General features: G+C 39.5%; 1 protein-coding gene across 1 annotated transcript in view; it reads left to right on the forward strand.

The window, feature by feature from the left end:
• The first annotated feature begins 2824 nt into the window (after positions 1–2824).
• Positions 2825–13167, forward strand: part of SATB1 (SATB homeobox 1) — a 94770-nt gene continuing 84427 nt past the window's right edge. Inside the window, 5 exon segments of the mRNA XM_078151422.1 lie at positions 2825–3841; positions 6640–6875; positions 10609–10785; positions 11557–11683; positions 12416–12539. Coding sequence (XP_078007548.1) covers positions 6665–6875; positions 10609–10785; positions 11557–11683; positions 12416–12539 — 639 coding nt within the window. The 5' untranslated portion in view covers positions 2825–3841; positions 6640–6664.

The following is a 13167-nucleotide window of genomic DNA, read 5'->3' on the forward strand; positions in this document are numbered from 1 at the left end:
AGACAGGCAAAAATCAGTCCCTTGCCCTCAAGAAGCTCACATTCTAATAGGGAAGACAACATCTAACTAACTGGGTACATACAAGAGGTAAGACAGTGTGAATGGGAGGTACTCTGTGCATCAAATTTTTACCTGAAGAGGTTTCCTCTTCCTACTAGTATACTGTGTTAAACAATATTTAACATCCTCATTTTCCTGTATTATTGTTATATGAGGATATTAGTATTAAATTTCCCTTTTTCACTGCCCAACACTTGACCGGATAACATTAAACCTAGGCATCTGCACGATGCAGATGATGTTTATGTTGGTCAAGGTTATAATATTTCTCACTTTCACATGTATTATGGTTAACAGTATCCTATGTGAGGAATTACATTATGGGCTCATTCTTACTGCTTATACTTTGTGTCATTTCTCCATAATGTCATCATTTCCTTCATATTATAGTTGGGAGTCCTGTGTAAAGCACATTAGATCTAGACTTCCCATTTCTCAACTTTCTAAAGTTTACTTGGGCCTTGCTTTAAGACAGGAAATCAAGAGTGACGTCATATTTTTCTCTGCATTAGCAGTTCTCTTGGTTAGTGACCTAAGTAAATTTGTAACCACCTGTGCTATTGTGAATAAGGCATTCTTGTTTTAAAATTGCTTTCCTGGGTCAGGGTAAACGTTGGGTAGGTAGTTAAGCAGCTTTGTGGCCAGTTATGTAAACAGCAAGATTGTCTCCACTCAGTGCCTTTAATCTTGGATGTTCAAAGTTTTGAAGCCCATCTATCACACTCGAGAAGAGAGGAGACAAAAGTTTTATCGCTGTTCCCACTACACCTGTTTATGCTGCCTTGGTGTGCAATCGGGACTGTCCAGCCACAGCACACACCACACCCCACTCCGTGGCCGCGTGCCCCCAGCCCCCGCCAGGAGGTTTCCCCAGCGTCCTGAAGGGTTCAGGCCTCTGTACCCCTGCTGGACAGACAGCCCGCCCTCCCCGGCTGGGCAGCCCGGCCCAGAGCACTGGCTCCAGTGGCTGCCCGACGGCTTCCTATCGCTCCATTCACCTGCAGCAGCCGGAGGACTTCTCCCTTCCCTCCCCCCTCCGGGGTGATGCTGGCGAGTGGGCGGGCTGGCGCTCCCTAGGCTCTGTGCCCAGTCCGGGGCTTTCTCTTTGGCCCCGGAGCGGGAAGAGGGGAGAGCTTCCCAGGTCCCCCCCCCATTCCTCGGGGTTGTTTGTGGTTGTTTTCCTGACCCTTTCTCCCTCTTCCTTGTGACTTTCTTTCTTTTCATCGAAGATGATGATCTCTAATCTTCCTCGTTTTCCTCCCCCCCAATGCACACACACAGACACACAGACACACACAAACACACACCTGCCCCATCTGTCTCGGCCTCCTCTGTAATAGGGAAGGTGTCAGCCCCCCGCCCCGCTCCCCCTGCCCCGGCCCCGGCCCCAGCCCCGGGCTCTCCCACCCTCCCTCCCTCGCCTGTGCCGCCGTCGCCGCCGCTGCCAGCCGCCAGTGGTGCCTCTTGCGTTGCTCCCTGTTATTCTGGGTATTGTGTGTAATAAATGCAGAGCCGCCTCACTCTAATCAAGCTGATTACAAATTCTTGCGCGCCCTGTGCCGGAAATCGCAGTCTCCCCCCCCCCCATACACGTTTTCCCCCCCCCTTCTATTTCTCTCACTCATTCAGTAGTTACTTGTCTTTCTGGTTTCTTCTTCCGCCACCCCCACCTCCGCCCCCTCCCCCAGACCCAACCTTAACCCCCATCTTTGCCCTCCATCCCGTTTTTTTTTAAATTTTAATTCCTTTTCTGCCTTTCACTCTCCCTTTTCCAACTATCCCTCTCCTCACCCCCTTCCTCTTCCTCCTCCTCCTCCTTCTCCTCTTCCTCCTCCTCCTCCTCTTCCTCTGCCACTTTTTCTCCCTCTCTCCCTTTCTCTGTCTCTCTGTCTGTCTTTCTGTTTCTCCCAGGACGCGCCGGATGATCTGGGGCCGCAGGGGAAGGGCTCCGGGCAGCTGCAGGGAGGCTGCGTCCTCCAGTTCAGAGCGGTAAAAAGCCGGTGGCCTCGGTGTTATTTTGTATTAAAATGAGGAGGAGGAAGAAGAAGCAACAGCAACAGCTCCGGCGGCGGCAGCAGCAGCAGCAGCAGCCACGACAACGAAGGCGGCAGCAGCAGCAGCAGCCGAAAGCTCTGGCTGAGAGCGGAGCCCAGGAGCTGGGGACAGCGCGGCGGCGGCGGCGGCGGCAGCAGCAGCAGCAGGAGGAGGAGTGATGAGTCAACTAATAATTTAATGGGGACAGAGACGAGAGAAGGAGGGGGGGAGAGAGAGGGAGAAAGAGAGAGAGAGGAGACACACGGCTCAGTCCGGGCACACACGCACACGCGCACACACACACACACACACACACATCTATCTCTGTAACATCCAGCAACAACTACCAAAACGGCCTAATCACAATAATCATATTATCCAGCCAGGGAAACAAGAATAAAGCCTGTAGGATTTAAAAGGACACCCCCCTCCTCCCCTTCATTTTGAGAAACTCTTGAGCAGTTTTGTTGGGGTCTTTGATTTTTAAAATACCGTCATTGTAGCTATTGTTGCTTCCCTCGGACATAGAGGAGTGAAATTTGGTCCACTTTTTTTTTTTTTTGGCTAGGGGAGAGGAGTTATTCGTTGTGGAGGTGGAAGGTGGTGGTGTGTGCCTGCCTCTCTCTCTCTCTCTCTCTCTCTCTCTCTCTCTCTCTCTCTCTCTCTCTCTCTCTCTCTCTCTCTCTCTCCTCTCTCTCTCTCTCTCCCTCTCTCTCTCTCTCCCTCTCTCCCTCTCTCTCTCTCCCCTCCCTCTCTCCCTCTCTCTCCTCTCTCTCTGCCTCTTATTCTCTCTCTCCACTCTTCCCCCCCCCCTTTACTCTCTCTCAGGCACACACAACAGCCCCGGGTAAATAGGAAAGGACAGAGCCTCTCTGCTATTTTTAAGAAGAGCGAAGGCTAAATTAAAAGTGGTATTTTAGTGCCTTTTCCCGTATTTTTTTCGCTACACTTTACCCTCCGCCCTTCCTACTACCCGATAGAGCTCTTGGCTTGGGTTTGGAGGTTCAGGGAGAAAGTTTAGGCTTGTTAATGTTACTGTCAATTGTTTCGGGGGGGGCGGGATTGCGGGTGGGAGAAAGGTTGCTCCCCCCCCTTCTTTCCTCCCTGTGGTTCTCCTGGGTTATTGGAGAATAATACTCCAAGTGACAGCCAGAAGTAGACTTTCTGCTTTTTTCACGACGGAGAGCCTATGAGATAGAGAGCTAGAAGAGAACCCTTTTTTCCCCCTCAGACCTTGTCCGCAGTGATTTTTTCGCTTTTAAAGAAAAGATAATCAGCGACCATCACCCCCCCACACACCCCACACCCCCAAACATAATCTCATTGTGGACCGTATAGCGCTTTTTGCTTTGTTTTTGCGATTTTTTTCAACGTTTCACTTGTCAGATCAATTTTATCTTCTCTCTACTCACTTCCCAGTCTCCCTCCTCCCCCATCGAAAAACCTGTTCTCCAAGAGACATTTGAAAAAAATAACAATTTTTGAATTCTGATTTTTGCCCTCATGGCTTCTCCTCATCTTGACGTTTATTTCTGCCCTTCCCCCGCTTAGGGGGGGAAGGGGGTGGGGGAGACAAAATAATACAATTTAAGGGGGAAGTCGCCTTCAGGTCTGCTGCTTTTTTTTTTAATAAAAAAAAGAGGATATAGAAAAACATCAGTCTTGAACTTCTTCCTCTTCAAGATCTCGGGCTGCAAAGGAAATCTCCTTTGTTTTTATTATTTATGTGCTGTCAAGTTTTGAAGTGGTGAGTTTCAGGTTGGTTTTGCTAATTTCACTCAGTAAAACTGCAGTGTTTCTGTTTCTAGATAGTACTTTGCTTCTTTGTCTCTTTAAAAGGTCACAGTGAAAGCTTGGCCTGGATTGTGACGGCCATATGGAATGGATAAGAGAACAGTCTCTCCAATGTGATTATGGGGTTATGTGGAGGCTAAGGGGATGATCTAAGGGATAACTAATTTAAAACGAATTTGAAGTGCAGAAATAATATATTCTTAAAAGATGAGTATTTTAAGAAAATTAATTATGACTGATCTTTTGTATTTCATTCAGAAATTATGTACATAATTTCCTTAGGAAACAGTTTTGTGGTTTATTTTATACTTGTGGAGGGGGATGTATATATGTGTATGTGTGAGACAGTGACCCCTCTCTAAATGTGTGGGCAAGAAATTGCCCTGAAATGATTTTGTGAAACTCAAAAGAAACTCTCTGACATCTCTAAGGATAACAGGCACATTTTGCTGCTGTCATATTGGGCAGGCCATGCTGGGGGTTGCTCAGCACTATTCCTAACTGAGGTTTCAGTGAACTTTAGCCTTGGGCATGGAGTTTAAATGAGCAAATTAGGTGTTTTATGTGCATGTAATTTTGCTTTGTAATGTAAAGCTTTTTACAAGATAACTGAGTATTTAAAGGATGACTATGGGTGGGTAGTCTAAGAGTTAGTAAAATGACCTATATGGTGTTTTGATAGTAGTCAATAAGCTGACTAAATTACAACCTATCACTTTCATTTACTGTGCTTGTTGTGTTCTTCAGATCTATGACACCTGCATGTTTCCATAACATTATCTTTGATGCTATGATGTATGTATTTTTGTAAGTTACCCAAAATCTCAAGACTTTAAAAATGTTTTTATGTATATATTTCTATACACTATATATTTTTAAAAGAATCCCTAATTTCTATCAAGGTAAAACAGTTTCAGAAAAACAAATTTGTATCAGTACATAAAATATTGTGAGGAATGCTTTTAGAAGTTAATAATCATAGCTCTCTTTTTGGCTTTACACTGCAGTTGATATTAATGGAAAAGAGTAATCTTGGTAAAAAGTGGTTAAAATAGGCACATTTATTGTTAATGAGACTCATAACCAAAAACAGATGGGACCACAATCAATGCTAAACCTTCGGTTCTCAGCATGCCACCCTAGAGTACAAGAATAAATAACCATTATTTCACAAACTTTACAGTCATTCAACTGACATTCTTAAGGTTGCTTGTAAATCTCCAAATTAACGTTTTCCTCCCCCCCCCACCTCGACTATATAGGACAATGTAGTCTATTTTGAAGCAGGAAAAAAAATGTTTACAGCAAATTCTATCGTAATGAGTGATATCTCTTGACAGATCTGGACCTATATAACTTTGGTGTCATAAAAAAATTGCAAAGAATGTTTTGAATTGCAAGGTAGCTAGAAGAACATCCCAATTATCAAAATTCGATTTACTTTTTCTAAATTGTATTCACAGTAATTGTAGCTACTATAGCAGTTCATAAAACAATTCTCTTCACCTGTTCTTGGTGACCATAGTTTTGACTATTTTGCATATGTGATTGGCATAATGGTCACAAATTGTCTTCCTCATAAAGGAGATGATACTTCAAGTCTAAAGATGTAACATAATTCCTATAAACTACTGTTATTAACAATTCCCATAAACTAGTATCTGTTTGTTTCCTTGAAACTGATTTTTAAGATTGTTCTTATTGGGCAACAAAGTTGATAACTGATGCAAAATGCTTTGCAAACCTTAAAGCACTCTACACATGGTAGCTATTATTTTAAATTAATATTTTTTTTATTTGAAGATTAGGAATATAGTGTTATCAGTATTGTTGAATTTTTTTAAGCTGAGCTATACATTTAAGATGAGAGAATACATGAAAAATATTTTTCAAAATGTTCTGTTTCATAAATTATTAGTACTTTTATATCATTAATAGGCTACTAAATTTTAATTAAACATAAAGACTGTAGTGTACCAACACCTAGAATTCATTGATTTTAAATATTTTACTTCTCTCTGTTAGAATATATTTTCATGAACACAGATGGGTTTGGTCACATCTTGGATATAGACTTGATTGCATTTTTAATACGTAGTAGGAATCTCAGGACCTCAATAGGAGACAAACTCTTCTCTTATGTTAACCTGAAAGTAAAGGAGGAAAATAGAAAGTCTTGATGAACTTGCCAGGAGGGAGGGAGAGAGAGAGAGAGAGAGAGAGAGAGAGAGGAGAGAGAGAGAGAGAGAGAGAGAGAGAGAGAGAGAGAGAGAGAGGGAGAGAGGGAGGGAGGGAGGGAGAGAGAGAAAGAGAGAGTATGTCTGTGTGTGTGTAGATATATCTTATACTATGTCTATTGTACCCTTGACTAAAGTTTTAATATTTGACTTATTAATGAACTTTTAATTTTTAATTACTATAAAGAAAATAAAAATCATTGTTTATACCCTACTTTAGTCATTTTGTAGCTATGTTTGTTCCAGATAACATTTGTTCCATAGATAAACCCACGTATTTAACATAGTTCTGTAAATAGAAAACAGGATACCTTTACCCAGATGCATTTGAGCAGTTTAGGGAAAAAATGAGCAATTTTGATTAATTTATTTTTTCTAATATTATTTGCATAGATTGGGATCAGGCAAGTGCTCATTTTAAAGAACATAAATTAGAGAGACAAAAATCTTCAAAATATTTACATGTATATGTACTTACACATGTATACAACTTTTTTTTTTTTAAACATGGCAGGTGATTTTTAGAGGCGGGACTGAGTATGGATCATTTGAACGAGACAACTCAGGGGAAAGAACATTCAGAAATGTCTAACAATGTAAGCGATCCGAAGGGTCCACCAGCCAAAATTGCCCGCTTGGAGCAGAATGGGAGCCCATTAGGAAGAGGAAGACTTGGGAGTACAGGAGCTAAAATGCAAGGAGTGCCTTTAAAACACTCTGGACATCTGATGAAAACAAACATTAGAAAAGGTAAATATCTTAAAGATACATAATGGAAAACTTGGAATACTCTCCAAGACTATTTATCGAGAAAAGCCATACTTTGTGTTTCCTTTTCTTTGCTTCTGTTTCACTTGGGAAAAGACTGGCATTGCTTGGCCCAGATGTAAATCACATTTGGGCAATGTGAACTTCATATTTGGGTGGAGCATCTTCCTCTACTGGATGGAGTCTTTTGACTTTAGATATCTGTCTGAGTCTTCCAAAATGTTAGGAACTCATGTGATGCTGGTGGATGTCATCCCAAGGTAGCATTGAGTAGAAATAAGGATCCTAGAACTTTCTATCATTTGAGTATTAGCAGAGCTTTTTCATGAGGCTGATTGTCGGAAAGGTATCTATTAACTTTTTTGAAGTGGTTTCACAAATAACTTCTACAGTGTGTGAGGTTTGCATTATCCTAACATCAATTTTTCCATTTTAATCTTTAAAAGTAGACTCATTATTTAAAATAAAGGAGCAGATGATTATATTTTCTAGTCCCAAATTTTTTACAATTGGGCATTTTCATTAAGGATGTACAATGTTAGACCAGCTTCTTGGGAATTCTATTGTGTGAGTGTTCATATAAATAATTTAAATTAAATTGATGACAATGTCTTAAAACTTTGACCATATTCAACAAGATGATTCATGTAAAGCAAGGCATAATGTACTGGATATAATTCAGCATGTCTCATAATGGTCCTTGTTTCTCTGTAAATTGCTATATGTTTATAATTCAGATTTTTCTTGCATTTGCTAAGCAGAGTATAAAAATGCAACCTTTTAGCAACCAAGAATATTAAGTAGATAAAGTTAGAAGGCAGTGGAATTTCATTGTGTTTGATGCATAACATTTATCATACAATCATTTATTTTTTCCTTGGTTTGGCGAAAACAAAGAATATATTGATCCCGAAATGAACAGACACAGCAGTCCGTATTGTTAGATCTTTATCTATTAAAAATGGGAAAACAGCACTTCAGCAAATTCTTTGGCCTCTGCTCATGATTACCCTATTTATTGATTGTTTGCCAAGAATGTATGCATCTTAAGAAAGCCAGGGTAAGAGCATTAAAAATATAATTTATTACAGCTTTTCCAACAGAGTGCATTAATATTGTACTGTGAGGCACTGGGGCTCTATAAAAAAGACTTTCTGACGCCTGCAAACATATAAGTTCCATAAATTCCTAAATAGGAGATTTCAGCTGTCTCTGGTATTATGTGATATTTGCACAGCAAACTTTAATGCCAGGACAGTTTTAGACAAGGATTCTACAGACTTCACTGCTCCTTATGGCAGACGTGCTGTTTACACAGACTCGTAAACCTTCAGCAAAAGCTCTAGCCCTGCCTTCAGGTTGAAGTCATGATATATTTTTAGCATTGAACACTGACCAATGTGCTCCTCTTTAATACTAGAAGGTTATAAAGTTGCTGCACTTGGAGGATTAGCCAAGCCCTACCAAGAGTGATCAGCCCGGGCAGCCAGCGGGCTGGCTGCCTTTTACGTAAACAGGAGAGCAGCAGTGACAGCTCACTAAGAGATTTAGCGGCTTGATTTGCAGTCAGATGATCCTTGTGTGTTGCACTATCAGTATCTACCTTTACTATCTCCAGCATACATCTAAATTTGGTCAGTATGTTCCTATTTGTGTCTAAAGACATGCAGTCTATTTGAATAGCGACATCGCCTATAAACATTTCCCAGCTGCAAGAAGCAGCCTAGAGTAGCACACTTTTGTATCATTACATGAAATGAAAAATCAATGCATGTGCTTTTGTTATATTAACATAACTCTTTGAAGTCAGGGGGACATGGGGGGAGGGGAAATCAAAGTATTTTCACTTCCTGCCCAAATGCTTTGGGTTTTTTCAGAAGCACTTACAAATACAGTTTTCCCTTACTTAATAAAAATGTTTATTTTCAACAACAAAGATGCTAGAAAGATTGATATTTTTATCTTTTGTGCAGGATTTCTGGTTTGTTTGGTTCTTTTTTTTTTTTTTGGCAGGTGGCAGGTAAACATTGTAGCCAAACTTAGGAAACCCTACCTTAGAAAGAAGAGCAGTGGTTTTGTTTTTTTTGTGAAATACTCCAGAGAATATTTTAACCAATAAAGAAATCGCCACTTTTGCCGTGGTCTTCCCAAGTCTTCTTTCTTCCTGACCAATCTCCCACTCATATAAAACAGCTGAATGAACTACGTGAACACTGGCAAGCTTTTCAGCTGGCTCTTCATGCTGAGCCTGTTGGGCACTAACTCACCAAAGTGAGTTTGTGAGCTTTCCTAAGCAAACCTAAAGGGGCTAGTTTCTCAGAGCTACAAATCTCTTATGACAGGTCACTGAAGCTTCAATGAAAAATCTACATGTTGAAAATGGCCTTTTTTGGTCACTTTTTGTTATGCAGAAACATAAGTCGAGAATTATAAAGGCCATCTCTACTGGCAATAAGAAATCATAATTCTAGCTACAGTACATATTTGACACCTTTGCAAGTTAGGAGGCTTCTGTAAGTGCAGAAGGCACTACTTATGGAAGCATTAACATTGTTGGACTAATTGGAGATCCTGGGTGCCCTGTTAAAGTAACCCTTGTCATCATTTATGCTAAAGATGCTACCCTTCTGGCAGCTTGCCACAAGACAGTTCTTGTGCATCTGCTTTTTAACCCTTTTCTTTTAACCAGTAAAATTTTAACGATAAGGTGCTCAGCCAGTGTACTAAGTACAAAAATGTTTCTTTTTTTTAATAGTTGCTGTTCCAATAATAAATAACCTGAATTTGCTATTTTCTTGGCCACAGTTCATTAATAATGCTGAACTAACTATAAATGTGGAGAAGAAAAAAATCACAAATCTTACCTAAATACCTAGATCTTAACACAAGTCATAAAAAGGTTCATTTTTCTTCCTTTTTTTTTCTCTTTGGACCAAAAAAGAATATTTATCAAAAAATTCTCATGTTACCCACATATATTTTTAACAGATAATATAAAATTAAAAGTTATGTTTCTCAGATATACAAATGTACCTTAGCATTCAGGATATATTCAAAAGAGACAATATCTTGAGTAATTTAGATAAGATTTTCTTCTTCTTTAATAATATAGTCAGATTAGGACAGATACATTACCTAAAGGAGGTTCAGTTTAATGATGTTGACCCAAATGAGATCATTTAATATTAACAAAATTATCTAGATGGGACTAAAATGTCTTACTCACAAGACATCTGCAGTATGTGTTTGGGGTTCTCAGTCTGCACACCAGTCACAACAAATCAGACAGGACAGAGGCAGCCAACTTATTCCTCTCCAGTCAACATTATTCTTTTGCTAGACAGGTAATTGAACATTCTTTCTGTTTAGAAAATATAGTTCTATAAATAGACTGGAACAAATTTCATAGGAAATACTTTGGTTTCTATTTGCTTATTTTTGGATAATGATGCAAGTGTGTGTGTGTGTGTGTGTGTGAGAGAGAGAGAGAGAGAGAGAGAGAGAGAGAGAGAGAGAATGTGTGAATGAATGCACGTTTGCTTCAGTGCTCTATACCTTGCCAGTGTAGCCCCCATTTCTGACTCACTGCCTCAAGGACTTACTCTCATAACTCCCTTATACCCCATCTTCCTCCACCCCTCCCCCCACAACAGAGAATGAGTTGGTGAAAATTGTTGGTTTGTGTTTGTTTTTGTCTTTTTGGCCTTTTTGATAGGAACAATGCTACCTGTTTTCTGTGTGGTGGAGCATTATGAAAATTCCATTGAATATGATTGCAAGGAGGAACATGCAGAGTTTGTGTTGGTAAGAAAGGACATGCTTTTCAACCAACTGATAGAAATGGCATTGCTGTCTCTTGGATATTCTCACAGCTCTGCTGCCCAAGCCAAAGGTAAATAATACATCTATGCAATTGGAGAAAAAAAAAGTCCCATGTTTTATGTGTACTTTATGGAAGAAACATTGTATGTTTTTCTTCTTAGACATACATTTGAGGTGGGGTTATATTTTTGTTAGTCTGTGACTTTAAAAAATTGGCTTAATTCATTTTGGTTTAGTTAACACACATTTTGCTCATGTGGAATGTTGAGGTAGATTTTTTTTAAATTGCTTCAACTGAATCATTAGTATGCTTATTGACCTTAATAATCTGCTCCACTGAGGATCCACAAGGAAGTGTCGAGCATATTTGAGCAGATGGACTGTTGAGAGTCAATTTGCATTTATGACTGAATATCTAGTTCTGTTTCTTTTATTCTGTTTCTGATGGTTTTATGGGCTGTAAAGTATTTTTCAGTGCTGGTTCCCATTGCAGTAGGGATTCTTATATAAATTGTAAAGCCATTCAGAACTGGTTCAGTTCTGTTGGATTAGAACTTTCTGTAATTTGGGGAAAATATGACTTTATTTATAAATTTGATTGAGAGACTTTTATTTCCAGAGAGTTAAAAAAAAATCTGGTACTATTTCTTTCATGATCTGGAAACCTAAGTGTAAATATCTTCGTTAGCATACTACTCTTTGGATTAAAATGATCCAGGTAGGAATCGTAGTATTATTGGGAAAGGGGGGTGGGACAGTGAGTGGAAATAGGGAAAAGTCCCAGTATAATTTTTTGACTAGAGGGTTAATGAGTCTACAATCTCTTCTCTGTCTGGTATAGGGCTAATCCAAGTTGGAAAGTGGAATCCAGTTCCACTGTCCTACGTGACAGATGCCCCTGATGCGACTGTCGCAGATATGCTGCAGGATGTGTATCATGTGGTCACATTGAAAATCCAGTTACACAGGTGAGTCCCAAGATGGCAGGCAGGAGGTGAGAAAGAGAACCCTGCCTCCCTAGTCCTTTATGGCTACTCAGATTCAGAGTGAAATCTGGCATGGTTTTTTAGAAAGCGTAAGTCCAAATTAATCTTGTCCTGCTGTTCTCCAACTTATCCTATTAAAGAGAACTTTTCCCCTCCTTCTTCTTCTAGCTTTTAATTGATTGGTTTCTGTAGGTATCATATTGCAACTCTGCTGCATTTAGTCAATTAAATGATGCATTACAAGAAGGCATTTTACATAAAGTTTACTTAAGAGAAAAATATTTTTGCATATCATGAACAGTGCCATCTGTGTACATTTTGTGATAGAATGACTTCCTCACTATGACTATATTCTTATTATATTTTAAGTCATGTGAACATCGATGAACGGAAAATAGTTAATATATTAGTGCTTTTCTTGATCGGTCATGAGAAAGCATTACACCTTAAATTGTCTTACCAAGCGCATCAGAGCAGAAAGGTAGAAGTAACATGAAAAAATAGTCACCACATGCAGCTGATGTATAATTCATGCATCAATACAGCAGATGTGTTGTATAAAGTAATTAACTAATCGGAACAATCAGGAGACCGAGAGCAATCTCCAGATGCATCTGCTTGATGCGCAAAATGAAATCTGTCTGTCTTAAAGGAATGTTCTGCAGCAGGATGCAATCTTGTAATAATCCCCTTTCTAATCTATGTCTCAAATAGTTGCCCTAAACTAGAAGACTTGCCTCCAGAACAATGGTCTCACACAACCGTAAGAAATGCTCTGAAGGACTTACTGAAGGATATGAACCAGAGTTCATTGGCCAAGGAGTGTCCCCTTTCCCAGGTACTTAGCCTAGCATGTGATCAATAATGAAACACTATATAGAGGCAGCCCCCATTGGAGAAGGGATATTGCTACATTTTAAAGCAACTGGTATCAGAAGATCAAATTGGCCAGAAATGAAAATGGGTTTGACCACTTGGCACTCTTTTTAAATCTACTTGATTCATTTTGTGTATAACTTGTATGGTATTTTCCCTTGGGAAAATTTAAAGGAAAATGGTAAAAAAAAAAATCCATTCAGGAGAAGACCATTCCAATGAGCTTGCTTTTTCAATTTTCAAGCATTTCAGTCGGGGCTTTTTTTTTTTCATAGAAGGAGTAAAGAGGTTCTCACTCTTGTCAAAGGGTCACTAAATTTAGATGATTGTTTAAGTAACTTTTGCTAGTTTTAAATGTAGCTTACAAAATAAGATCATCTAGGAATGCTAACAAGTCAAATAAACACCAGGTTCTAATCTACAATGAAAAGAAATGCCATTTACTATTAGAACTGGAAGAAAAAAAATCTAATAGAAATGGAACTTTTCTATTACCTACTTACGACTAAGGATTGAATACTTACATTCCTTCAGACTTAAATTTTTTTTCTCATTTCTTTGGCATTGATTTAAGTTACCTTGAAGTATAT

The sequence above is a fragment of the Phascolarctos cinereus genome, unplaced genomic scaffold, assembly GCF_003287225.1.
Source record: "Phascolarctos cinereus isolate Bilbo 61053 unplaced genomic scaffold, phaCin_HiC Scaffold_1;HRSCAF=81, whole genome shotgun sequence".
NCBI classification, from domain to species: Eukaryota; Metazoa; Chordata; class Mammalia; order Diprotodontia; family Phascolarctidae; genus Phascolarctos; species Phascolarctos cinereus.